This window comes from Cucurbita pepo, chromosome 10 (assembly GCF_057944985.1).
Source record: "Cucurbita pepo subsp. pepo isolate OVF chromosome 10, ASM5794498v1, whole genome shotgun sequence".
Classification (NCBI taxonomy): Eukaryota; Viridiplantae; Streptophyta; class Magnoliopsida; order Cucurbitales; family Cucurbitaceae; genus Cucurbita; species Cucurbita pepo.
Genome location: NC_141807.1, coordinates 2,138,510 through 2,164,270, shown reverse-complemented (window position 1 = coordinate 2,164,270; position 25,761 = coordinate 2,138,510). Strand labels below are relative to the sequence as shown.

General features: G+C 36.3%; 4 protein-coding genes and 1 long non-coding RNA gene across 20 annotated transcripts; 3 read left to right on the top strand and 2 right to left on the bottom strand.

Moving 5' to 3' along the window:
• Positions 1–2,197: 2,197 nt before the first annotated feature.
• On the bottom strand, positions 2,198–7,848 carry LOC111804475 (UDP-rhamnose/UDP-galactose transporter 4). 5 transcript variants are annotated; one of them, XM_023689292.2, is made up of 6 exons: positions 7,659–7,848; positions 6,394–6,622; positions 6,035–6,219; positions 5,748–5,948; positions 5,299–5,460; positions 2,198–2,699 (listed from the first exon to the last, which is right to left on the bottom strand). In XM_023689292.2, the coding sequence occupies exons 2-6, from the start codon at positions 6,521–6,523 to the stop codon at positions 2,373–2,375; spliced, it is 1,005 nt and encodes a 334-aa protein (XP_023545060.2). In that variant the 5' UTR covers positions 6,524–6,622; positions 7,659–7,848; the 3' UTR covers positions 2,198–2,372. The 5 variants fall into 5 exon arrangements, with proteins under 5 accessions (XP_023545060.2, XP_023545067.2, XP_023545061.2 ...); XM_023689299.2 differs by having other exon boundaries at positions 6,394–6,567; XM_023689293.2 differs by lacking the exon at positions 7,659–7,848 and adding an exon at positions 7,415–7,652.
• A 605-nt stretch (positions 7,849–8,453) lies between these two features.
• On the top strand, positions 8,454–12,902 carry LOC111804025 (TSL-kinase interacting protein 1). Of its 10 annotated transcripts, none has more exons than XM_087127748.1 (8): positions 8,454–8,565; positions 9,397–9,496; positions 9,837–10,003; positions 10,111–10,349; positions 10,431–10,635; positions 11,000–11,416; positions 12,067–12,183; positions 12,297–12,902. In XM_087127748.1, the coding sequence occupies exons 2-8, from the start codon at positions 9,469–9,471 to the stop codon at positions 12,342–12,344; spliced, it is 1,221 nt and encodes a 406-aa protein (XP_086983874.1). In that variant the 5' UTR covers positions 8,454–8,565; positions 9,397–9,468; the 3' UTR covers positions 12,345–12,902. The 10 variants fall into 10 exon arrangements, with proteins under 10 accessions (XP_086983874.1, XP_086983869.1, XP_086983873.1 ...); XM_087127743.1 differs by having other exon boundaries at positions 9,832–10,003; XM_087127747.1 differs by having other exon boundaries at positions 9,361–9,496.
• Positions 12,903–13,111: 209 nt separating this feature from the next.
• On the bottom strand, positions 13,112–18,854 carry EME1B (essential meiotic endonuclease 1B). 3 transcript variants are annotated; one of them, XM_023688675.2, is made up of 12 exons: positions 18,414–18,853; positions 18,059–18,220; positions 17,836–17,909; positions 16,645–16,821; positions 16,407–16,560; positions 16,216–16,325; positions 15,819–15,982; positions 15,135–15,198; positions 14,922–15,040; positions 14,434–14,523; positions 13,732–13,846; positions 13,112–13,634 (listed from the first exon to the last, which is right to left on the bottom strand). In XM_023688675.2, exons 1-12 carry the CDS (start codon positions 18,703–18,705, stop codon positions 13,455–13,457), a joined length of 1,701 nt encoding a protein of 566 aa, XP_023544443.2. In that variant the 5' UTR covers positions 18,706–18,853; the 3' UTR covers positions 13,112–13,454. The 3 variants fall into 3 exon arrangements, with proteins under 3 accessions (XP_023544443.2, XP_086983867.1, XP_086983866.1); XM_087127741.1 differs by lacking the exons at positions 18,059–18,220; positions 18,414–18,853 and having other exon boundaries at positions 17,782–17,910; XM_087127740.1 differs by lacking the exons at positions 13,112–13,634; positions 13,732–13,846 and having other exon boundaries at positions 14,430–14,523; positions 18,414–18,854.
• Positions 18,855–19,804: 950 nt separating this feature from the next.
• Positions 19,805–24,112, top strand: LOC111804557 (bifunctional 3-dehydroquinate dehydratase/shikimate dehydrogenase, chloroplastic-like). The gene is made up of 11 exons (XM_023689410.2): positions 19,805–19,965; positions 20,302–20,537; positions 21,372–21,477; positions 21,602–21,820; positions 22,049–22,395; positions 22,517–22,580; positions 22,700–22,808; positions 22,913–23,056; positions 23,435–23,583; positions 23,693–23,855; positions 23,928–24,112. Exons 1-11 carry the CDS (start codon positions 19,954–19,956, stop codon positions 23,966–23,968), a joined length of 1,590 nt encoding a protein of 529 aa, XP_023545178.2. The 5' UTR covers positions 19,805–19,953; the 3' UTR covers positions 23,969–24,112.
• Positions 24,113–25,005: 893 nt separating this feature from the next.
• LOC111804561 (uncharacterized) lies at positions 25,006–25,704 on the top strand. The gene is made up of 2 exons (XR_002816538.2): positions 25,006–25,143; positions 25,313–25,704. It is a non-coding gene; the product is annotated as an uncharacterized LOC111804561 (long non-coding RNA).
• The last annotated feature ends 57 nt before the right edge of the window (positions 25,705–25,761 follow it).

Below are 25,761 nucleotides of genomic sequence, written 5' to 3'. Positions count from 1 at the left end.
GGAACACATTCTGTAAGGCCGAAAAAATTGACATTTTCAATTGGTTTTGTTAATTGTTTTGTGACCAACTTTTAATTTTTAAAAAATTATCTTAAAAAATGTATTTTCTTTTAAGACTCTTTAATTTTTCAACACGTTAAATGGGTTGCACAAAAGCATAATCCACTACGTAAAGTAAATAATGTAATTTTAACGATCAAAGTTAGAATTATGACAAAATATTCATTTGTTTATTGGAAACTACTATGTAATTTGGCGATTTTATAAATTTGAATAATTGTGTTTACATTAATTTTGATACTTTCTTTTTAAAGAAAATAATAATCTTCAAACCCTTTTCCCAAAACGGGTCCGAGTCTCTCAACATTTGGTTTATTTTGGCCCATGAAGCCTAAAATTAGAACTTGAATCGGTTCATAAAGTTGCTATTCAGAATTAAAGAAATATATGCATAATAATTAACAAACAAACAAAAAAAAAAAAAGCATTTTAATTATTGAAACTTAAGCTAAACAGGCCATTATCCACCATATTATCTGACTGATAAATTTTGGCTAGGTTAATTTCAAGCGTATCTAAATCAAACTAAATATGATCTAAAAAATCAAGACGTGAATAAAAAAAAGTTGAGAGATTCAAATTTTCACATTCACTTTATCATTCATCTAAAAAAAACAAAAAACTGCAAATAAAGAACAATTGAACTGAGTTGAAAACATTCGAAATATTTGATTTTTTTCAGTGATATTTCGCTATCACGATGTGATATTAGCGATGTGTGCTAAGTCAATTATTGTTTGATTGAAATATGTTTAAGTGCTCCTCTCGCTCTCTCTTATTATTAGCATAAGAGTAATTGAACAGTATCCTAAACAATTGAAAGCTCGAAAGCTATCTTCAGCTTTGAAAACAAGGGGATAATTGTGGAAGCAAAGGAGATGAATAATGATGTGGAAGGAATATGAATGTAGATAATGTCCAAATTTTTTGTACCCAAATCTTAGGCACATAGGGACATATTCTTGGACCCAGATGCAGCTGTGCGTGAACCTAACTTTCTCTCTCACTACAGCTTTTTAGTGAATCCATGAACCTTTTCCTGTTGTCTTTTTCTCCATGACTTAAAGAATCACTCAGTCAGAGGGCTAAGAACCACTGGGCAACATAACCAACCTAAGCATTAGCTTGTCTCCAAAAAAACATATATATAATCATGAGCACAGCAAATCCAAGATTTATGGGGGTGAAAACCCATAGCTACAATAGGAAATAAGGCATCTTCTTGTGAATAACATGTTAGAGAGAGAGAGAGAGAGAGAGCATTTTCCAATCTGCAAACGAAAAGTCCTAGAGAGCAGCAGATGCTGTCTAAGCCCTGCGCGGATAATAAACACCACAAGTGTCAAATTAGGCCTGAAGTTAACTAATCTCATGAAAAGCATCATTCACCAGAGAAGAACTGCCACAGTGAGGTCTATTCATAGGTACTGTTCTCTGTTTCAAAGGTGTGTGTGTGTTAAAAAAAGAAGGGAAAAAAGAGCAATACGCAACTGTTTAGCAGCATGCACCCATTTATTTTTGCAGCCCAACCAGTCTAACAGAGAAAAATACCAAACTATTAAAAAAAAGAAAAGGATAAGTTTGCCATGTGGTGAACTGTGATAGGGCCACAGAACTGGGTTGCAAAGAACAGATGCAGCCCATATAGCAGGCTAGGTATTATTCATTTAAAGAATTGGAAGATCAAACTGCCTTTCAAAGGGACCACAGTCATTGAACCAACAAGAGGTATCTATTTGCTTAGAACTTTCCACTTTAAAGCCCACCTAACACATAACAAGGTATGTTCCTCACGTGTATAAATTTCTGGGTGATCTTCTAAAGAAGTCAGATTGCAACTAATGGTCCACTAATGTTTGGCTATCGGGATGGGGTAATCATATCTAGAAAGAAAACTTCAATCAACAAAGCATAAAATCTGATCATCCTATTGTCAACCAATGAACTAAAATGTTGGAACAGCGACAAGACATGGAGGTTGAAATATCTTGCAGGGAGAAAATATCTATACTATTTTCTATTGATTACTGTGGTCTCTGTAACATTGTAAGCTTTTTGTAGGGGGAACCTTAGGTTGCATCCTCCCAAAAGATGGCATACCTTTTAATGTGAATAAAAGAAGGGAAAAAAGCTATAATGAACTTGAATCAGTGAGGGACCTGCCAATTACGTGTCAAGAATCTCCTGGAATCTACTATAGTCAAATATCCAATGTTTTTTTTTTTTTTCTTTTCTCTATATCATTTCCTTTTATTTTTTCTTCCTTGGACATTATTGCGGGGATAAATAAAAACTATAAATTCTACTAAACTCTAGACCTTTTCATCAGGGTCGGAAGATTCTGATCCAGCGTGCTTTAATGCCTTGCTGCTCGTTGAGGAAAAACTACGGCGCTCCTTCCCTCCTGGCTTAGACGAGGCATTGCCATACCAGATCATTCCTAGAATTGCAATGATCATACCAATAACTACTTGTACGTTGAGGCCCTCCTTCCCGAAGAAAATGAATCCTAGCGTCAAGACTAAAATGGTCTTCATATGGCCGAGCACTTGGAATGTCACAGCAGTGAACCTACCAATGCATATGAACTGGCTGAGATTGGTCCCTACCGCAATGGAACATGAGAGGATCAAGAACGTCTGCAAACGGATACAGATTGGTAACAATCAGTTGCTAAGCAAACAACTAGCTACGTACTTTTGCAGATGAAATGGCAAAAAAGAAGTCATCAATATTTCCATCTTGCATTATTTAAATTAGCATCATCCTGAAAGAATTACTAACACTCCATTTGAGATTGAAATTTTTATTGGCGAGATCCATGTACCAGGAATAAGGTTTTCTTGATTTGTACAGGTGAATCAAGCTTACATGTACATCACAGATTCATAAGCAACTTGAGGTTTGGTAATGTGATCCTACCTCCAACAAGATCCAAGCAGATATTGAACAACTGGGCACAAAGGTTGTTCGTTATAGGAGACTTTGTAGGTCACAAATGAAACTGTTAACAAGTAAATGGAAGTGAATAGGAGGTAGGCTAGCTAACCTACAAAAAGAGTTTTGCAGAACCAAGAAAACAAGTTCATCATTATTCTTTGGAGTGAAAACCAAAAGGCTGGAAGGAGTTGGTGGGCCACATTAACAGGTTCTTTGAAAACTTCAGTGGGCCTCCCTCTAAGATAAAAGTTAAAGAAATGAATTGACTTATACTGTAGTCAGTCATCCCGAGCGATAAGGTGAAAAGGAGAAGGGTTTGCTAGAAAAGAGATAATAGTGATTACTAGAAGGCACTTTCACAGTAATTGGCGGTGAACTTAGATTCCTAGTTTCATCTATAAAAAAACTCATTATCAAAAAGCTATATTGAAATGTCCAAACAGAGACAAAGCACGATAACCCACGGCAGGAGCGAGGTTATCCCGAGCCTATGGTGGGTGGACAATTTAAGGAACATTACTCTCAAAGTCTATGGAGTTTGGAAGCTCATGCATTAATGCGGTGGCTTCACTAAAAGCCCGCTATAAACTTCACGTTTGGTAAAAAGTTTGAAAGCTGCTATAGTTAAGATAACTACTGAGGCTGTTTTGTTCCTCACTGAAACGAATATTCAAAAGGAAGATGGCATTTCATTTGTAGCTCAATAGTCCCCTTCAATCATTGGAAACCTCTATCTATGAGGAACATCAGAGCTCACAACAGCATTTCTAAAGAACCAGCAAGAATTTTCCATTACAGATGTTTTGTAGCTATTGAGGCCGTTTGGTTCCTCACTGAAACAAACATTCAAAAGGAAGATGGCATTTCGTTTGTAGCTCAATAGTCTCCTCCAATCATTGGAAACCTCTATCTATGAGGAACAGAGCTCACAACGGCATTTCTAAAGGACCAGCAAGAATTTTCCATGAAGCCGAACGATAAACAGATGGGTATTGTCCAGAATTTATTCGCTACTGAACTACTTAACAAAGGAAGCTTAAACCAGCAAAAGACCTATGAGATCAATGCAAAAAACTTGGAGGATCTGCCGTTAGAGAAGATTAGAATAAAGACCTTCAAAAATTGTTTTCTGAAGATAATATAGCCTTGTCATAATCTAAGTGACATGCAAGGGCCACCTCTATTCAAGAGACAAATCTTAAAACTCAAAGAGAAAGAGACATGGCCTTTTTATTTAAAAAAGTAATGGGGCAAGGGTAAAAAGACATGGCCTTTTCAATCTTATTTTATAGATGCTCAAACTCTTCTTTGAGAAACAGGGACAGAGGCTTTCAAAGGGGCCTTCCTCTGTCAAAATGAAACTATAAAAGCGCCAAGAGATTTGATTCTCCTTGATCACAAGCTTCCAATCTGATTTGGGAAGAAAATTCTTAAAGAAAAAGTCAACTACTTTCTTATCTCGTTGGCCATTAGGTTGTTCTTTCCATAAAGTTTCTGTCTCTTCTCAAATAGATTGGAGTGGGTGGGAGCTGATGGTGTGACAATAAAAACTAGAAATATTGGGAAGAACTGATGGCATGAGATGATCCACAGGAAATTATGCATTAGTGCAAGCAAATCCACGCTATGAAGATCTTGGTTGGAAAGGAATAATAGGTGTTCAGTGATTCAGCACAGGATTGCACAGAATGTTTGAAATAGCCAAATATCATTGTTTCTGTTTGGGTATCTTTGGACAACCTTTCTTTTCCAACAATTAGTCTCTTGTAAATAATGATAAGGGTGGTTTTCGATGGATTTCATTGGAATGTTAACTAAATGATATTGGCCTTCAGTGTGTGCTTTTGGAAGGATTGGGCTTTGGTAGGAAGTCCTTACAGGATTTCTTTGTAAACTTTCCCATATCAATCAAATTGTTTCTTGTATTTAAAAAATATCCAAGCTCCATCCAATTCAAGGCATGTAGTTTTAGTTTCATAAGCAATAACAACTTGTAAGTAGTCATATTAAGGAAAATGACAGTCCTTAGTTCACTATGCATATAACGAATTTTATATAGGTACTCAGTTAATTAGTGGTTTATTGTGGTTAAAACTAAAATTTTCCTGATTAATAATAAAGCAATTAAATTGTTGGATTTTTTAGAGATATTTCAATAATCAATATTTCGTTTTTTAAGGAGTGTCTATTTCACCATACCAATGAAATGTTTATGTTTCCCATAAAAAGAATTTAGGACTGCCATATCAACTGTGATAGATAGGAAAATGCCAGATTCTTTTATATATAAAATCTTACCGAGGACACAAAAGTGTAACCGTAGGTATCAACTCTCTTTCCAGTCAACCAGTAGTCTGAAAATGGGCCAACTAACAGCAAAGAAGCAGCCTGCACTGGAGCGGTATGGCCCAATAAGTTGAAGGATCCAAGAGAATATTTTCGCTGGAGATGATGTACATACTGCACCCAGAGAAAAAGGGCCAAGGCTGTATTAGAAGAATAATAATTGTGAAACTACGCTATCAGAATGCCTTTATTTCAACATGAGAAAAGTGGTAAAAAACTATCTTTCAAAAATTCAATCATACACCACTATTGCAAGATAACCACATAGTGATAAAAACTAATCCGATAGAAAACCAACAACACGCCACTACTGTAATTTCAAGATAACCCAAAAATAAGTTCATAATTTCAAACAATTTACACAGCAGCACCAATTTAAGATTAATGATGCAGTTACTTACATACTGCTGCAACGCAGTGCTCCATACTGCCACTATGGCAGCCACAAAACCTTTTATGTTGACACTAACATCTGTTATAGTACAAACTCCAACACCAAGTAGAACTAACAGTATGGCAAGTTTTGTGTCCCTCGAGTATTGCACCTTATCGAAAACAACTTCTAGGAAACAAGATACCGGGATCATACTCAGCTTCGCAATCTGATAATGAGAGAAGAATTACAACCTCATGTCTTAATTCTACAAACGAGGGAAGAACGAACATTTAACAATTAAGGGGAAAAAACCTGATAGAACCCAACAGAATTCCACATCAAGCTCACGTTCATTCCCACAATGGAGAAGTTTGCAAATAGAACAAATTTAAGAATGTCAAGGAATGGTAGGCGAGAATCTTGAATATACCCAAGTCGCTTGAGAATAAAAGTCAGCAAGGAGGTTGTGGCAAAATGTAGACCAGTTAAAGTTGTAGCTGCGACGTGATAAACATATTAATAAAAAAAGATCGCATTTGGAACAAAATAAAACTTGTAAGAATAATGTTTAGCAACCGAAGTTCACTTTGTCCATGACATGGATACTATACTATTAGAAATGTAAAAGAAAGAACATAATTTGAATATATGGTGAGCCCTATCATGCATACCAAAGCTGAATCCATATGTGGCCATCAATGCTTTATTGACAATGATTATCCCAACAGACGTGACGACATTGAACATCCATGAGGCAGCATCAAGAGTTGACTTATTATCAATCTTGCCAGGTGAAGACATTGCAATCTATACTTCGTTTTTAATCAGCACTTGAAGTTCTCAATCTTCATTCAAAAGAAAAAATCAGAAGTGCTTGATCTTGATGCTCAACAGTCTTATCTGTAGTACAAATTTTACCATCAGCAAAGTACCAATGACTAGTATCAATAAATAAATAGGACAAAGAAGAACCAAGAAAATTTTAAATTATTTAATCGAGACAAGATTTAACTTAAACATATAAAACGGTAGGTGCAGAGGGAAAATAACCAGGTCAAAATGACAAGTGAAGAAAAATAAATCCTAAAGGTTAACAAGTTTCAAAGGAAAACTTCAAATTTTACAACGTTCCAAATTTATTTACAAACAAAAAATTCGGTGGCTAGACAAGCTTGATCATACAAAACATCTACTAGTCAACCAAAACGAAAGCTCATGAAAGTAAAACACAGGCCAATTTCAAAGTGCAGGTCTTTCTACTTAAGCGCTTTCATTGATATAGCATTTAAGATTAGGGGATTCAGATCTCAAACTAAAATAAATACGTAAATCGCAACGGAGATGTTTCCTTGTAGAATTGTTACGTTCTGGCCATAATTAACTCTTAGGTCATTGTATAACCGTAAATGTAAAAATTAAAATTAAAAAAAAAAAAAAATCCAGAAAATAGTCAAAACGACCCCAAAAGAAATTCAAGCTAAAACAACTAGAATCGAGAACAATAAGCTAAACAACGAAATAAAGTGGACAAATATTCAAGAGCTGAAGAACAAAATCAACAGGTTAAAATCACAAAGGAGACCCAAATTCCTGCGGAGATTGAACACACCGATCAGCAGATCTCACTTCTACGTAATCCAAACAAGCAAAACAAAAAACATAAAAACAAAAGAAAATTGAAGCAAAACGCACATTAAATTAAATCTACTTCTACCAGACTCCGCACGACACAATGGATCAAGAAGAACAGGTTTATGGAATCTCAATCGAAGGAAACAGCCCAGACGAACAAAATTGAACAAAAAAAGAGAAGAATCAACGATGCTTCGTGTGTGATTCGATTGAAATAGACTTTTTCCTGCAAGTGCAAACAAACAAAAGCAGGCGAGAAAGAACGAAGCGGTCAAAACTGTGAAAGGTCGAGGCAAGTACGAACCTTCGAAATTAAGAGGAAGAGATGGAGAGCTAAAAAGGAGTTGAAAAGCAGAAGAAACGCTCCAGATTTGCCGCCATTAAATGCTGCAAAATGGCGGAGAAGAATGTTTAACGATTGAATTGGTAGAGACATTCTCCAATTCTATTAAATTCCTCTTTCTTCTTCTCTCCACCAACGACAACCAGCAGACTCCCGTTCATAACAGACACTGATTTTTATTTTACTGTTTTTTTTTTTTTTTTTTTTTTTTTTTTTTTTTTTTTTTTTAAATAATTCTATTTAATTTCATTTATACAAATGTAAAATATAACTCCTGAAACGACTATATTAAAGATTTTTTTTTTTCAATAATAATTTAAAAACCATCTCATTTTTTTAAATAAATACAAATTTTAGCCTAATCCAATAAAATTATTTTTTTAAATTAATATGTTATCTCATTATTTATTTAATAGGAAAATATAAATAAGTTGTCTTAATTTATTTAATAATAAGATATTTACGTTCCTTAAATTAATTATTTAAAATTTTAATAAATTTTAAATTAATTATTTAAAATTTTAATAAATTTTAAATTTCAAGTTGGTTGGATTGAAGTGTTTATTTTATAAAAGATTATATTTATTAATAACTAAAATTACATCAACTACTCAAATTAAAAAAAAAAAAAAAAAAAAAAAAAAAAAAAAAGCTTTATTGGGCAAATGGCAAATGCTTTAAGGGCAAAGTCGTCATTTTGTATTGGTAGAATAGTGGAGTGTATAAAAGCGGGAGAGAGCGAAAATCTGCGGCGGAACTGCAACCGACTCATCTGAAAAATTTATATTTCCCGCGTTATCATTTTCACGTCTCAATTCAAATCTCTCTCAAGCCGAACGTCTCTGCTGCGAAAGATTCTGAAATCTGTGTACGTTCTCGCCTTCTACCGATTTGTTATTCGAAAATTCAATCAATTTTGATTGCTACCTCCTTGGGTTGTAATCTCTTATCTTTCGCTCTGAAACTTATGAAATTCAAGTCGTATGTTTTGTTTTTGTTTTTTGTTGGACTCAATACGTCTGTCTTGATCGCTTTTGTTTCTTCTTAGTAGCGTTTATTGGTGACTTGAATAATTGGTTCGCTTTGTGCGGAGTTTTAGTAGTCTGTGTTTGTATGGTGTTTCTTGATGCTCAGCTGCAAATTTATGCCCTGCGATCCAATGACCTAAAGTATGCCTTATTACCATTTTTGTCTTAGTATTTTGGTTATGATCTACAGATCTGGGTTGGATGATAATAAATTTCAACCATTGAAGTGCTAATTGCGGCTTTTGAGTGCGTGATTTATGTTCGATTTTTTGTATAGAGTTCTCCTTATGGACGCTTGGAAATTTGCTGATGCCTGTGGTAGGTACGTTTCCGAGTTAGTTCAGGGATTTCTATGGTTTATCATGACAGTGACGGAACTACTTGATTTGGTCAACTTAAAATAGTCTACATTATCATCGTTATTATGAGGGAGGATTTGGACCGTGAAGAAAATCTATAACTGGAATTAGGTTTTCTGGACGGTTTTATTTCCACTCAATAAAACAAAAGGGTAAAAAATTGAAATGCAGCCATGCGCGAACAATTTGGTAGTTTCCTGTGTAGCATCTGTCACGATAACATGAAATGCACACAGTTACATGATGACAAAGTTTGCTGACTCTTAGCCGTTTCAGGTTCTGCCATCTTAATTTTCCTTTTTGGATATATAGCTCAAGGAACTCTCCTCAGATCCTATTCAGTGCTGGAAAGTTGAAACATAATGAAAACAGGCAGGCACCCAGATGGAAGGGCAGAAAAGTTGGGGAAAAGGTGTGGGACATCTGCTGACACGATTGGAGTTCAGAAGTATAGAAAGATAATTTCTCAGGAGATAAAATCTCTTGATAATGCACACATTGAAGGTTTAACGACCAATTTCTTTTGTTTCAAATGACTTGTTCGATACAAGATATTTTCCTTAAATTTCATGCCTCTTCTTGGGGTATTTTTCCTGTCTTAAACCGATGTTTTAGTCCCGTCATGTGAAAGATTATGTGTACTGTTCCAGTGTGAAAAAAGGAACAAATTTCTTTGCGTACAGTGATTTTCTTTCTTTATTTATTTACAAGACTGTTGTTTACAAACTAGAGACTTTTTTGATCTAGAGCAGATGACTTGAAGAATGCACAGAGTTCGGTTGATCGAACTAATCCGACAGAAATGACAGAGAGGTCACCTCTTCTTCATCTTTATCCCACACAGATGCCCCACCCTCGCACAAAGATCAAGCTTCAACTTTTTCCAATAAATGAAAAGACCCGCATAGCATTGGAAAAGGTATTGTCACGGACACAAAACATTGTGAATTAAGCACAGACAAGTATGATATCTGTATTTCAGTTCACATTTGAGATGTGACAAAACTATCACTTTTATTTTTGTAGGATGGATATCACCCACATTTGGAACTGACTTTAAGGGCTCGAAAGAAAATGTCTTTCGTATTAAATCATCTTATTAGCAAATGGGGATGCTCTAATGCAGCACGAGGGGAGCTCACACTTTTTCCATACAGTAAGCCATCAAATCTTGTCTGTGGTTTAAAATGGACTCTGAAAGATAGTGACATCAGTGCTGGAGATGTCTATGCAGCTGTTGGTGGTTCTTCAATTTTCCGCCTAAGGTGCACATTTTTATCGTTTGCCTTGGTAATGATTTATTTATTCATTTAAATGTGTTATTGGAAATTATTATCCTTTTCAAGGTACGGCTGGGTCTCCACATCCATTCCTAAACTCCGTTCATCCTCGAAAGGCTTGGAGAGAGGTTGCAGTAGTATCGTGCGTATCATAGGTGGCGAATGCAAACAATCTGAGCAAATGGTGGATGAGATCAAGTCAAGCAATATGAATGATCTGAATAACCCTGCTGCACCAGAGAAGATAGTGGATTGTCCATTTAATCCAGTGGTATTATATTCAACCTCCAATTTTTATTAAAATTTTAAATGAACATTACTACAAGAGAGAACAAATTATTACGATAATTAAATTTACATGATTATTTTTCCCAGTTCATATTACGTATGAGGTCTATGTAACAAATTATTTGCGTATTGTGAAAATTATGATGCATTGATAAGGATTATAAACTTTGTTTTCGCTACGCTGATGCAATGTTTGAAATTAAGCAGACATACAAAGACAAATACACTAGACGTTGTGACAAGTGTATGTGTGTTTTTTGCCAAACCAAATGATTATATTAGTACGTTTGTTTTGGCTTACAGTAAATAATATGATTTATGAAATTTGATAACACTGTTTGAACTAGGGTAATGAGCCACCGTTAGATTATGATCATCAGTTGTCATCAGAATGTGGAATCCTGCAGTTAGATAGTATATCAAACATAAGCATGGGAGGCCTCTTGTCTGAAGCTTCCTTATTGGGAAAATGCAGTAGCTGGAGTTCAAAGGTAACAGGGGGCAATGCAGGCGTGCAGCCAGCTGAAGTAATTACTGATTCCCTTGATGCATGCATTGCTGCGGCCAAGATGAGATTTTCTGAAGTTCCAAAGCAGCACCATAGTGATCAACATTCGTCTATTTTGGATGCTGAGCAGACTTGTGATGCATTTGCTATGAAAAGGCTCTCTTCGTCGAGCAAACATACTCCTCTAGATGCCAGATCTTGGGGCACCTTCCAAGAGGCTGATTCCAAGTTATTCAAATTTCCTAAAACACCTCAGGTTTGCCCCTTTATTTTGCACAACTTTGTCTGTTTTAGAGATGAAATGGTTAATGACATCATATGATAGCGCCCTGGTTGAGTAATCTTATAGTTCCAATTTGACTGATCTTGTTTATGTTTGCTCACTATAAACTACGGATTATGAAATTTTGGAACTGGTAGACCTCTCAAACTTAATATTATTTGATATCTACTCAAGGTATCCATAATACAACCATTTATGTAGGAACATGGGATAAAAAATTTGATTGAAGAAGCCTAGAATTACTTGAATGGGGACGAGATTAATGGCTTTAAATGTACAGATACTTCATTTGATTGTGTGTCGAAAATTACGAGAAATTCAACAAACTCCACAGTGGCGTGTAATTGTTTTTTTGTTCTTTTTTTAAATTTCTGTTGTGAAATTGTTGCGTGTAATTGATAATCACTAAACTCAATTTTATCAAGTCGATACTTGATATGTTATATTTAGTATTTATATGCATTCTAAACACTAGGTGCGCCGGTTCAAATTTAAGATCTTTTTATTTGATATCAGGTTAAATGACCTTTAAATCTAAAAGCTTAAGCCAGTAGATCATGATATATTTTAATCCTTTGTCTGTATACTTAATAGTAATGCAGAGACTTCGCTATTTTCTACAGGCCCATAACCGATCTGAGCTTTCTCAAGATCCCGCTGATAAAGAATCCAAGACTGATCTGTTCTGTTCGCGGGTTTATCATGATGAAAGCAGCCTTGGGCTGTCAAGAATCAATTGGGTACGCCTCGTTCCAAATTGCACAGCTTTTTTCTTCTCCCTTCTCTCTCTTATTTATTTATTTATTTATTTTTCAAGTAGTATTTTATCCGTTACCTTTTATGTTCTACACAGAGCGACTCCTTGGGCCCCTTTGATCTTGACTTGCCTGTTTCCCGCTAGGTCTCCTCCAGTGGTGATGGTCTTAGCATGAGTGAATTTGTCAGATACCAATAAGAATATAGAACCGACTCCATCCTACAAAGACAATGTATAGTTAAGGACTTGGCCAACAATTATATTTACGGCCATTTCCAAATATTCTGGCATGTGATTTGCAACTGTATAGATTCTTCACTCGAAATATCCTGTAGCTTTAGTCATTATAATCCATGTATTGTGCTTACAGAAGCTGTTGCACCGATCTGGGTGCGAACTTTAGGCATTAGATTGCTTGCCTAGATAGATGATGTATAGATAGAGAATACACGAACTAAAGCAGACCTCTGCGGATATTGTAGTTGTCAAATGTGTGGTTTTGTTCAGCCTGCAGTTGAACCCTTTTTTCAGCTCAATAATGTGGGTTCGGACAATTTGAAACGTTTGAGATTTTGGTTGAGCGAATGTCTTTAACTTCCTAAACTTCGCTCGAAGTGGTAGTTTGCTCTATCTAGTTATAATTTAGTTTTGGGCATGAAATGTTTCTTTGAGAATGAGAAAAATATACTCTACGTTGCACGTACAAGTTGTATTGATAAGCTTAAAAACAATTGGAAATGAATGGTTTCTTTGTAATAATGTTGCACATAAATGGCTATAAATCTTTACCATTTTGTGAGTGTACTTTAGCACTATAGCATTATATTGTAATGCACTTCTCAGACATACATATATACTATATATAAAGATTTGGTAAGAAATTCTGAGCACCACAAGTAAAGAGGCACATATATGCTCAACACTGCATCAATGAACATCCAAATTCAAGGTGAAGTGTTGGTTTTCCATCAATGAACATCAACGCACATATATAGTACAGTTTGTTTCTACCTTGTTCACGAGAGCATTCAGGTTCCGTTCATCCAAGAAATGGTTATTGGACAACAACAATTTATTCATTTACCCTTTGCTCCACAAGTCGCTTACGGAGTTGCGCCTTCTGCAGACCTCCAAGTGACATTTGTGATAAGGTAACGACGGCACTCTAGTCCTCCAACCTGTCCGTAAGACCGTAAAACTCGCAATAAGCTATTGCATTAAATTGATGGTGTGATAATAAGATTGGAGAATTAATTAAGGCAACTGGGATCTGAACATGTCAGCACCCTCCTCAACGTCATCGGTTCTCATGCTTCCACTTTGAGCCATAAGTATCCTGTATACTCTCTTTGAACACATCTCTCCTAATCTTCTATCATCACCGAGTAACCCTTCGATCGTCAAGTCTTTCAGCAGAAATTCCTTTTCATGCACCTGTTAACACATGAGTGGACAAAGAAGAGACATTATCTACCATGACTGCTAGCTTATGATAAGCAAGGATAAGGTACTAGTTTTGTTCCATACTCACAGATTTACATGGATCCATGTACACACTCAAAAGAGATTTCATGATTGGATATTTCTTCCATATTGCTACGGCAAACCGTGGTTGTACCTTTGGAATTGCTACCAAAGCTTTTAACCTGATTACAAAAAGCAACGCCATTCATATTGATATGGAATCCCATCGATGCTAATTAAAAGAAGTTAAGGGCTGCAAGAAAAAGAAAAAAAAGACAAATAACATAGTAAAAAAAGTTTTACTCCAGAAACAGTGCAACATAACTTTATTTTAGGATATTATATAAAATGTGGGGCAATGGATTCGGACCTACAATCTTTTAGTTAAAGTAGAGATGCGTTAACACGGTAGAGATACCATAAATGTATACTATTAAGTCTTTTAAAGTTATCTACCAAAAAAAAAAAAAAAAAAAAAGGAACAAGGGTAATCAAGTACCAAAAAACAAAGGAAATGCCTTTGATTTTAATTTATATGGTTTCAGAATGGTGTCAGCATAAAAAAGAACGATGCAGAGATCAAATTCATGCCAACTACTCTATTTAGCTTTTAACCCAGCAGTATGGTGACAGACGAGAGCTGTTCTTCGTCAGTAACTCAACTACAGCTATAAATTCATTAATATATATACCAAGAAAATGGAAGAATAGTTAAGAAAATAAATGTTGATAAATTTTGAAATTATTGGTAAGGATGAGAAAAACTCACCACAAGCTCTTCTTTATCATATTCCTGTCAATACAATCTTTGGGTATAATGGATCCATTTGCATTGACGGATAGATGTGTCAGCTTTTTCCTAAATGTTACAACCAAGCAAAGGTAAATATAGATAACTCTGAATAAGGATTAAAATATGAGACAGAAAGTGTATATGGGGTGTGACGATAGCCTATGTCCATATTTGCTAACATACCATGTCAAAAGAACGATGGAACCAATGCAACATCTAAAGCTAGTAATAAACAGGAATCTCATGATTTAAGCTTCTTTACATACAATATTTAGTTTTTAGGATCAATGAACAGTATACGAAATATCTTTTCTAGACCCAACTTCACTGTACTAACTTATACTTTACATTAGTAATTGAAGCCAAGTCTTTTTATGAAACAATTGAAGCCGAGTTAACAGAAAACTAATTTTCACACTTCAAGAAGTTATGCTAGACTGAAATCTGCGAACAGTATTCAGCACCTGAATTGGCAGGATGCCAGACTGCAAGTCAAACCAACAATATGGTCAGCTACCTCAGCTTCATCTACACACTGCCTAGAACGTACCTTGACAAAATGAGTAGTCAATTTTGCCAATTCCTAGATGAAACATGCGAGAAACATGAGGATTCGTACTGCAACATTGAAGTATAAAATTTGGATTGTGTTCATAAGCGTTCGTGGTTATTCAAACCTCCTCAACAGGTGGACGTATCCAACCATTACTGCTTGCTGAGTTCTTGTACTTCTCCTGTTCCCTGAAAAGTTAAAAAAATTACAGTTTTGAGCATCTCGAGCTTGCAACTTCAAATTATTAAACAATTAATGAAGAAAAACCAACACAAAGATTCTGAAATTGCCAAGGGCGTGTGACAGATATATATATATATATATATATCTTTGTCTTGGTTTCAATTATGCAAATGCCCGTGCAAATGATGGGAAATCTGACACACAAAGGTATTAGGGTGTTATCTCATGAGAATAGTTAAGGTAAACGCAAGCTGGTCTAGACACTAATGGAAATAGAAAAAAAAAAAAAAAAAAAAGGGAAAAAAACTCATACATACGACAACCAAGTGATATTATGACATAAGACACTGTTAGTTGTAATCAGTATCACGTTCAGTTCCATTTGGTAATTAAAAACAGATCCAAGAGATGTAATTCAAGCATAAATAATACAACATAGAAGTTTGTGAAACTTATAAAATTTCAGGGGATGAAAAGAATTCTAAGCGTGAAGCAAGTTAACATGAAAAAAAAAATGAAAAAAAAGATAAAAAGTAAAATAATTTATAGGGTCTCAAACTTGTTAATGAATCAAGGTTCTTGCATTACGAAACGTCATACTGAATAGAATTGTACAAATCCTCACCTTTTATTGATAAATGCCATTAACCTATTGGTGAGGTAACAGATAGTGTACGATGGGTAATGGCTTTGAACTCTGGCAACGTGATGCACAAGTGACTCCTTGCTAAGAAGCTCACAAAAATTTTCAGCCTCGTACATTAGTAATACATATGCAATCTCCAGTCCCTTGAAAGACACAGGATAAAGGAAAAATAAAATAAAATCTTGTTAAAAGATAACCAATAACAATTATACACAACAAACTTATAATTGAATGCAAATGAAATCCATATGCCGGACAAATCTTGAATGCCACAGAAACTAAAATTTTCAAAAAAGTGTATCTTCTTTTATCAAAAGAACAGAGAAAAAAGCACCCAACATTTATTGTAGACTTCATGCTAGAAAGCATTTGTTACCTCTGAAATATGCTCTGGAGCATTCATAGTCCACACAATTGACCTTTCAATTGGATTAGACTTGATACGGAATGTAATCCCTTTTTCAGCAAACCTTGTTAGCAGATGACCTATGGTAAGACAATGAATTTGTTTCTGGGTGGTGTTGAAATTTTGAGAAATAAAAAGTGAATAGAAATTAGAGGACTCACCACCAACTGATCCCAACTCCACTACTTTAGCATCAATTTCTGCTACAATGGACTTCAATGCAAGTTTCCCCTTTTCCCACTTTTGCTTCTCTTTCTGCATTTTCCTCATTTCTGCAGCTTCAGCCTTCTGGGCCGCCTTTTGCAACTTCTCTAGCTATGTCAGATATCATCACCAACAAATTAGTTCAAAAGATTTACCCATTTATCTTTAAATTCAGGGTGGGGAATCAGAACCTACTTCCTTCTTTTTCTTCTTCTCTTCCATTAAGCGAATTTTGTCATCTTTAGTTGCCTTCTTCCTCATCGCTTTATCAACGTTTTTGTTCTTCTCGGCATCGGATTTCCTTCCTGTTGCTTTTATAGTGTTATCATTCTGCTCCATTCCAACATTTTCCTTTTCAGGAAAATCATGAACCTGATCAAACATCCAACTTATTTGTTCAGAACAACTCATGATTGATTAAAGGACAAAGAGGAGCAAAAAGTCTAAAAACACAATTGATAGGTACTTTTTTTTTTTTTTTTTTTTTTTTTTTTCATTTTCATAAAAGAAACGAGTCTCTTGTGATCATTGATGAATAACTTAAAATTTGGCATCTCAAGATTAATGTTCACCAAACAATTCCAGCCCTAAATTATAAGTTTGAATAAAATAATTCAAGATTCCATAAAGACAGGACAAGGAAGACAAGGGAAATGTATGACCATGATAACAGCTTCCGCTTTAGCTGGCTAGAAGCTAATGTGATCACTTAGCTTCATTAAGTTACTTCTGGCACAGAAAATTTGACTACAGAGGTAACAAGATCCAACAAAGTAGGAAAAGTATATTCTTGATGATACAAATTAAACTCAGCAGAATTTATCTCATGAAGGTAACAAAAATCAAGAGGCCAATGGAAAAAGTACATCAAAGCACATCACGTGATAAATTGTGGCAAAATATGATGCTCTTGCATAACTCGTTACCATGGTCCATAATTCAAATGGCATAAGCAACATAATTATAAAATGAGCACTGCTAAGAGCAAGGACATGGAAACAAGAATGCTAAAATGAAATTCAGGACGCACATGAGAAGGATGTGTGCAATAAGAAAATTATACAGACACAATGCAGAAAGTTAGAAAATTCACGTAGTAATTTTCAATCAAATATTTCATTTACGAAAACTGCCAATTGAAAGAAAATTTTAAAAATAATAATTATGAAAAATGCATGTTTCTAAACAATACAATTCCTTGTGAAAGAAAACCCAAAACCAACTCAGCATGTCTCTATATTCAATGTCCTGTAATAGAAGTATGCAAAGAAAGTTAAAATTCATTAAGAGAACATTAACAAGCTAAAAAAAGTTTGATGTTTATAATTCTACCATAAAATCTATAGAAAACAATAGATATTATGAGCTTGCTTCGAGATGAACCACCTGATATATATAATCATCTCGGCCAACAGTTGAAGGCTTCGTATCCCCTGAAATTTCCTGCAGATCATCATTCCCTGGACAAACACTTCCATTAATGTCGATAGTTTTCAAGGACGGCGAAGTCCGGAAATTGAACACACTTTTGTTCATTCTACAAAGTAAAAATTGCAGGAATTGCCAATAAAAAAAAAAGAAAAGGAAACCAAGGATAACATGAACCTACCAATAGAAGGTCCCGATCCTGCCGAGTCAAATTTAGAAGTCGATCCTAAGTTCTTCATGTCATCACAGTCAGAACCGATCCATTCACTCGGTCCACACCTTTTCTTCAGAGAATCACTTTCAGATTCACTACCGGACTCCAAGCATATCAATCCACTGATTCCTGAGGGTTCAATTCAAACAAAACGGTGCCAATCTATTTCAGACTACTCATAGGCAGCATCAACACAGTTGCTATGATCAAAACTACTGCGCGGGAAAATTATTCAAGTGTACCGTCAAGAGAGGCGAACCGAAACAACAATAAACTAGATAAAATCATAAAACTAACAACGGAGAGAATAAAATCCACTAACCAGCGAACTTATGGTCCGAATTCAAATCCCTAGCAGGCAAGTCCAATGGCACCTTCGTACATTTAACAATCACGACGTCAGAGCTCGGAGGCGGAGAGAGAGGCGTCTCCGGCACGAACGAGGCCGCAGAGTTGCTACCGGATTTTTGTGGAGTCGGATCATCATCAAGCACAAGAACGGTGGATTTTACACTGGGAAAGGCATGTGACTCAGTTCGACGTTTCTTGGAGGGGATCGGGAGAGGTGTAGAGTACTGGTCCTCCTCGTCGGAGAGGACAATCGGCCGGGACATCTGAATGTGACGGAGCAACCGTGTCGAAGCAACCAAAGAACTGCCGCTGCCGCGCCCTAATGTTTATACGTTCAGTTCCATTTCGGAGGAGGATAGTTTGTATGCCAAGGGCGCGCGGGACGAGGGAACTGACAATACGGTGCGTTCGACTGCAGAAAAATTAGATAAATATATTAATATTAAAGTAATAAGGTAGTATTTAAGTATTAGTTTTAATGTTTTCTTCGAGATTTTATTGGTTTTAATGAGTATTTTAAATTTTAATATGTTAGTTGGTTAATTAATAAATATATTATATTATTGATACAAAAATATAGTCAATTGATCTCTGACCATTTATTTTTGGCAAAGTATTTTTAGTTTTCGTTTTTTTTTTTTTTTCATGTACCTCTCCTTTTAAGTTGGACACCTTGCTCCAATTGCAATAGTAAAACGAGAGCAAGAGATGTTGCAGCCGAAGTGGAAGCAAAATCGTTTGTACTTACACACCCACAAGCAAAAATTAAACAAAGAGACACAAAAATTTAGGTGGTTCCGAGATAAGAAATTATCTTACACAAATGGTAGTCAATCACTATAATCAAAATGTTTATAATGTATCTTTCACGCTGCAAAATCTCTCCCACAAAGTTATTCTTAAATAATGCTAGACAAACTTTTACATAGGTATAGAAACATGACATAGCATTATCGTCCTTAATCAAGACGATTAAATGATGATGTATATTAGAGATGCATAAACCTGTGAGTATTATTCATGACCTAGATGCTTTTAAAGGCTCCAAATCACCGTTCTCAAGCGGGAACTGCCAGCTGAACCTCAATTTACATTTTTATGGTCAGCTAGTTTTCTTGACAATGACGAATTTAGAGTGACAAGATCTATGATGTGGATGCCAACATAGGATCGACAAAATTCAGTACCGGCTCTTACTCCACTGATCGTTCGATTCATCATCTTTGGGCTGTGATTCCAATGTTTGAGTTCAATTATTCAACTAAACCATACAACAGCTGCTTTTCAAGGACAGTCAATGATGGCAGGCCCTCCAAACCTTTTTTGTAGCAATTCATTTGTTGCCCCCACCAACCCCCCCCCCCCCCCCCCCCCCCCCCCCCCCCGACGGCTTACCTACCTCCTTTCCACCATCCTCCTCGATGCCCTTCTTATAATTTCTCTCTGTCGGGCTCTCAATCGCATTCTCGACGCCGTCCAATTGCCAAATTTCCGACGTACGCCGAAGAAAAATGGGGTTTGGGGTAAATTCTGAACTGTATCTCTCATACCCATGTTCTATTTCCTGCTCTTTTGATGAGTTTTAGTTTTATTCATAGGCTTGAATGTTGTGAAAATGGAATTTCGATGAAATGAAACTGTAGGCCTTTCCCATATTGTTGGGATTATATAGATGATCCTAAATGCAGGCGGCTTGAAATTTACTTGATTCGCTGTATTGGTTCTTGATCGACTCTGAAAAGAGTTTTGATTGCTTGAATTGCAAGAAGAATTAGAATGCCAGTCTGATTGCAGTTGATTTAAGTATTTGTATGAATTATATGAACACTCAACTTGAACATTGTTTTTCTCCTTTTCAGCCGGCATCTTCTGGCTTAGGCATCAGAGTCGAAGGGACTACAAGGAATTCAACCCTTGTTTGTGTGCCAATAATGGCAGAATCAATAGATAAGATGATTATCGATGTTATGAAGGCAGGAGAGAGTGGTGCTGACATTGTGGAGATAAGATTGGATGCATTGAAGATTTTCAATCCCCATGAAGATCTTAAAACTCTAATTAAGGAGTCCCCTGTGCCCACCTTATTCACTTACAGGTATCTTGCTTGTATTTTCCACCACAGCATTATATTACATGGTCATTCATTGCTAGATTGGGGCATGTGGGTGTAGTATGATTGCTACTAAGTTCGATGGGTTCAAGCCCACTGCTAGCAGATACTGTCCTTTTTTGTTTTCCCATGGGCTTTTCCGGAAGGTTTTGAAAACATATCTACTAGGGAGAGGTTTCTACAAGAATGCTTCGTTCTCCTTCCCAACTGATGCGGGATCTCACAGTCCACCTCCCTTCGGGGCCTAGCATCCTCGCTGGCACTCGTTCCCTTCTTCAATCGATGTGGGACCCCCCAATTCACCTCTCTTTAGGGCCCAGCATCCTTGTTGGCACATCGCCTCATGTCCACCCCCTTTCGGGACTTAGCCTCCTCGCTGGCACATCGCCCGATATCTCGCTTTGATACGATTTATAACGGCCTAAGCCCACCGCTAGCAGATATTGTCCTCTTTCGAGCTTCCCCTCAAGATTTTTAAAGTGTGTCTACTAGGGAGAGGTTACCACACCTTTCTAATGACGTGAGATATCACAGATCAACTCCTTATGGATGTGAGTGAAATCTGAAAAAATGTCAATTTTCATTGTGATTTCATGATGGTCAATACTCTCATTTAACCATAAGGACAGAGTTTAAAATTTACTGAAATTACACGAACTAAATTTGGACGTTTGAAAGTACATGAACTAAAATGATATTTAACTTTAATCAATGCAAATAATTTCAGGAAGCTAGCTTTTGCACAAATTTCATTTTGAACAATGTTACTGTGTGATTTTATACAAGATGACCTTACTACATATTATATTAATCTCCCAGACCAAAATGGGAAGGTGGCCAGTACGATGGTGACGAAAGCCAACGACGGGACGTTCTTCGATTAGCCATGAAGTTGGGAGCAGACTATATCGATGTGGAGCTTCAGGTAGTTTCATTGTGTATGCATTAAAGAGAAACAATTACAAATTACTATACACTGAGTCACATCAACTTTGAGCAGGATTTGATTCACCAATTTTTTGTTATTATTCCACCATCTCTTTCTGAAGGTGGCTCAGGAGTTCATTGAATCTATACGTCAAGAGAAGCCAGACAATTTTAAAGTCATTGTTTCTTCCCACAATTATAAGCAGACCCCATCTTTAGAGGATTTAGGGAGTCTTGTAGCTGAAATCCAAGCAAGCGGAGCTGACATTGTAAAGATTGCAACGACAGCACTGGATATCACTGATGTTGCTCGCGTCTTTCAAGTACTTGTGTATTCACAAGTAAGTAGCGCAATTCCATTGTCCACTTGAATATGCATGGATGACTGGTTGAATAATATTGTATGAACTCGACTTAGTTGAACTTTATTATAACAAGTTTTGAGTTTTTATTTCCGATCTTGAAGATTAAATTCGGTGTCGTAGGTGGTAATCAACAAAGAATTAACATCTAGTGAAGTTCTTTAATTTCTTGAAGTTAGTCTTAATTTTTCTTACTAAACTCTTCAGGTTCCAATTATCGGACTGGTTATGAAGGATAGGGGATTCATTTCTCGAGTACTTTGCCCAAAGTTTGGCGGTTATCTTACGTTTGGTACCCTTGAGGAGGGAATAGTATCGGCTCCTGGTCAACCGACTATCAAAGATCTATTAAATCTATACAACTTCAGACAGATAGTGCCTGATACTAAGGTATTTGGCATTGTTGGGAACCCAGTAGGCGACAGCAAATTACCTGCATTGTTCAATGAGCTTTTCAAGTTGATTGGTTTCAACGCCATTTATGTGCCCTTCTTGGTGGATGATCCTTCAAAGTTTCTTGATACTTATTCATCTGTTGATACTGGCGGATTCAGGTTTCAAATTCAACTATCTTTTGAAGACTTTATTGAATGTGTATGATCCTGCACAGTCTATGAAGTATCTTGAACATATCATTGACACTTTATTTTAATCTTATTGCATTGTAAATCACAGCGTTACTACTCCATACAAAGAAGCGTTATTCGAATACTGCGACGAGGTTGATCCAGTTGCGAAGGTAAATTATCGACTACTGTTTTTCATGGTTCTCTGCTGGTTGATAAGCTGGTTCCCTCCCGGTCGCTTTTGGGTTAAAGTAACGTGCATGACTGGGGAAAGAGTTTTGAACTTCTGCAGGCAATTGGAGCTGTTAATTATGTCGTTAGAAGGCAAACTGATGGGAAATTGTGTGGCTATAACACAGATTGTTTTTGTGCTATTTCCGCCATTGAAGATGGATTACTCGGTTCGTGTGACTTCTCTAGATGCACATTTCCTTTTGATTTTTTTTGTCATAAATACAATTGTTAACCAAGATGCTTCGTACCGACTCGAACTCTTATATTGCAGGCTTGCGTAATGCTAGCTCGAAAGTTGGTTCAGGCTTAGCTGGTAAGCTATTTGTTGTCATTGGTGCTGGTGGAGCTGGCAAAGCTCTTGCTTATGGTGCAAAAGAGAAGGGAGCCAGGGTTGTAATTGCTAACCGTACATATGGTAAAATTTTGATGCTTTCTTTGGGTGTGGTCTAGTGGAAGAGCTTATAATAAGAACAAATGCATGCCTAGCAAATTCATGTTAGCTCGGTTGTTATAAATCGTATCAAAGCCAGGCATTGGGCGGTGTGTCAGCGAGGGCACTAGGCTCCCAGGGTGGTGAGGATTGTGAGATCCCACATTGGTTGGAGATGGAAACGAAGCATTCCTTATAAGGGTGTGTAAACCTCTCTCTAGTAGCATTTTAAAACTGTGAAGCTGACGGCGCATATTAATTAGAGGCCCCTTTTTATTTCTTTTCCCCTCTTGACTTTTGGTTATAACAATATCAATCAAATGATTGAGTAGGACATGACACATTTCTTTCATTTGCATGAAGATCGAGCTAGAGAACTTGCAGCCCGTATCGGTGGACAGGCTATGTCTCTCACTGACTTAGAAAATTTTCACCCAGAAGATGGCATGATTCTTGCCAACACAACACCAATCGGAATGCAGCCAAAAGTTGATGAAACTCCCATTTCGAAGGTTTATCTTCATTTTACTAGCTATTGTTGAATGAAAATGCTATATCATATCTGGAATAGGCCCACCAGATCAAAAGTGAAAAGAACCAAATGATTCTTGTGTTTTGCAGCATGCTCTTAAGAACTACTCACTGGTTTTCGATGCCGTTTACACACCAAAGATGACCAGACTCTTGAGGGATGCTGAAGAGTCTGGAGCAGCTATTGTTCCTGGATTGGAGATGTTCATCAGGCAAGCATATGCACAATATGAAGGGTTCACTGGGCTGCCTGGTAAGAAAGTCATTTCTCCTTTCAAGTATTTTGCTCCATCATCTGAACCTTTTGTTCTGTTGTTTATTACAGCACCCAAGGAACGTATTCGGAAGATTTTGGCAGGCAACTAATGATGTGCTAGCATATCCTAATTGTTCTCAATTGGCTCTTTTCCTTCAATTCCCTGCATTCGATAAGATTTTTCATCTTCGTATTGTAATGGTCAAGAATTGTTTATAGAATTGTTCATTTTTTTGTAGAATTGTTTATAAAATAAGATGAAAGAAGTATTAATATCGAACCTCTAAAAAAATTGTACCTCTCGAATGATATCAGGAACGAATCCAAGTATAGTTCAGTGGTTATATTTATCACAATAGTTTAATAATCTTCATTCCGGCTATTATTCAGATAAAAGAAGTTGTATTTATTATTGAAACTTCAAAAAATAAAATTTAAAGCCTCCATCCCTCTCAATTTTTTTCTCAGCCCCACATTTTTATCAATATCAAGTACATTATCTGATAATGTTGTCTGTAGAATTGATGAACTAATCAAGTAAATCCAAGTGATTTGAGGGCAAAAAAAGCCCACTGAAGATGATGTGCATCTCATCCAGATGAGGTTCTTATACATTTGAATCAATGTTGGTGGGGTGCCCTTTTTAGACAGTGATTGTACACCTAACTTTATTGGATTTCTTCCCATTTCTCTCTTTTCACTGTTTGTACTATCCTGAAAATCCATCAGCCAAACCAATGATTTATTGATCTCACAAATAAAAACATGAAATTTCAAGGGCGTTTAGGGCGCTGAGTCGGGTTAGAATACATGCAAAGAATTAAACATTAGAATTCAGTGTTCTAAGATCAACCTCAATGGACTTGGCAGATTCTACAGAAATCTCAAGAAAGAAACTAAGATAATTGAGAGGAAAAATGGGATAACCTCTAAAATCTGTAATCGCAGGGCCTTGTGTGAAGGCAGGAGGCCATCTTTTTCATCCCAAGACGGCAAAGAGAGAATTGACAAGGACATAACACACCATCACTTTTAAGTGGTACACTTGCACAGTTTAACATCACAGTCCATTGCCCCACATGTCTATAAAGCTTAGAGCTTCCATGGAATTGTCCAAATGCGTCCATATTAAAGGCACTCATCAAATCATGTGCAATTTGCTCTCATTGTGGAAGAACAATATAAGGTTACCTTATAAAACGAGAGTTTGGGATGGCTGTGAATTGCAGATTTCTGGTGTTTGTGGCTCTGTTTCTGCTTTGTTTTGCCTCAACCACTGTTACAGGTAAGGATTTCTTAAATACTTCAAACCCTGTTTTTATAGGAACAAAAAACAATCAAATATTAGTTCTTAGTTCTTAGACGCTTGAAAAGTCAAATATTAGTTCTTAGGCACCTTTTCAAGTGAACCTTAAATAAGTAAAAAGTGGGGGTGTGATGTTATCGTTTTGTAGGGAGAAGCATGAGAGTTGTATTTATGGAGGAAGGAGATGAAAGGCCTGAAGATCTTTTAGTGCATACAAACAAGGACAAGAAGATGGAAGGCAGTGAGGAGTTGGTGGTAATGGATTACACTCCTGCTTTAAAGAGGCCTCCAATCCACAACTGAGATATATACAAATCAAGCTTGTTGCTGTTGATTATCAATACTGTCACTGACATGCTTCTAATCCATCACAAATGAAGCATAGAACTCGATTTTAGTTGAACCATTACAATGAAAATCCAGATAAAAATTTGATCAGATATGCTTCCAATGTTTTCTGACTAGTAATTATATTCATTCCTAATTGTACATACTATTTTCACTCGAACAACCCAGTGGAAATATCTAATCTAATTCTGATCTCTGAAGGGTCCACAGTTATGAAGCCACCACTAATCTTTGCAGTTCATGAATTTG

Bases quoted from the DNA above. Each gene is read 5' to 3' on its own strand.
- LOC111804475 (XM_023689292.2), bottom strand. From the start codon at position 6,523: ATGTCTTCACCTGGCAAGATTGATAATAAGTCAACTCTTGATGCTGCC. The intron at 6,220-6,393 runs GTATGCATGATA...ATCACGTCGCAG, and splicing joins CACATATGGATTCAGCTTTG to CTACAACTTTAACTGGTCTA. The intron at 5,461-5,747 runs GTAAGTAACTGC...CTCTGGGTGCAG, and splicing joins GCACTGCGTTGCAGCAGTAT to TATGTACATCATCTCCAGCG.
- LOC111804025 (XM_023688677.2), top strand. From the start codon at position 9,447: ATGAAAACAGGCAGGCACCCAGATGGAAGGGCAGAAAAGTTGGGGAAA. The intron at 10,004-10,110 runs GTATTGTCACGG...TTATTTTTGTAG, and splicing joins CCCGCATAGCATTGGAAAAG to GATGGATATCACCCACATTT. The intron at 11,417-12,066 runs GTTTGCCCCTTT...TATTTTCTACAG, and splicing joins AATTTCCTAAAACACCTCAG to GCCCATAACCGATCTGAGCT.
- EME1B (XM_023688675.2), bottom strand. From the start codon at position 18,705: ATGTCCCGGCCGATTGTCCTCTCCGACGAGGAGGACCAGTACTCTACA. The intron at 16,822-17,835 runs GTGGTTCATCTC...ATGTTTGATCAG, and splicing joins GAGATGATTATATATATCAG to GTTCATGATTTTCCTGAAAA. The intron at 13,635-13,731 runs GTGAGTATGGAA...ATGTGTTAACAG, and splicing joins ACATGGATCCATGTAAATCT to GTGCATGAAAAGGAATTTCT.
- LOC111804557 (XM_023689410.2), top strand. The intron at 21,478-21,601 runs GTAGTTTCATTG...CTCTTTCTGAAG, and splicing joins ATATCGATGTGGAGCTTCAG to GTGGCTCAGGAGTTCATTGA. The intron at 23,856-23,927 runs GTAAGAAAGTCA...TGTTTATTACAG, and splicing joins AGGGTTCACTGGGCTGCCTG to CACCCAAGGAACGTATTCGG.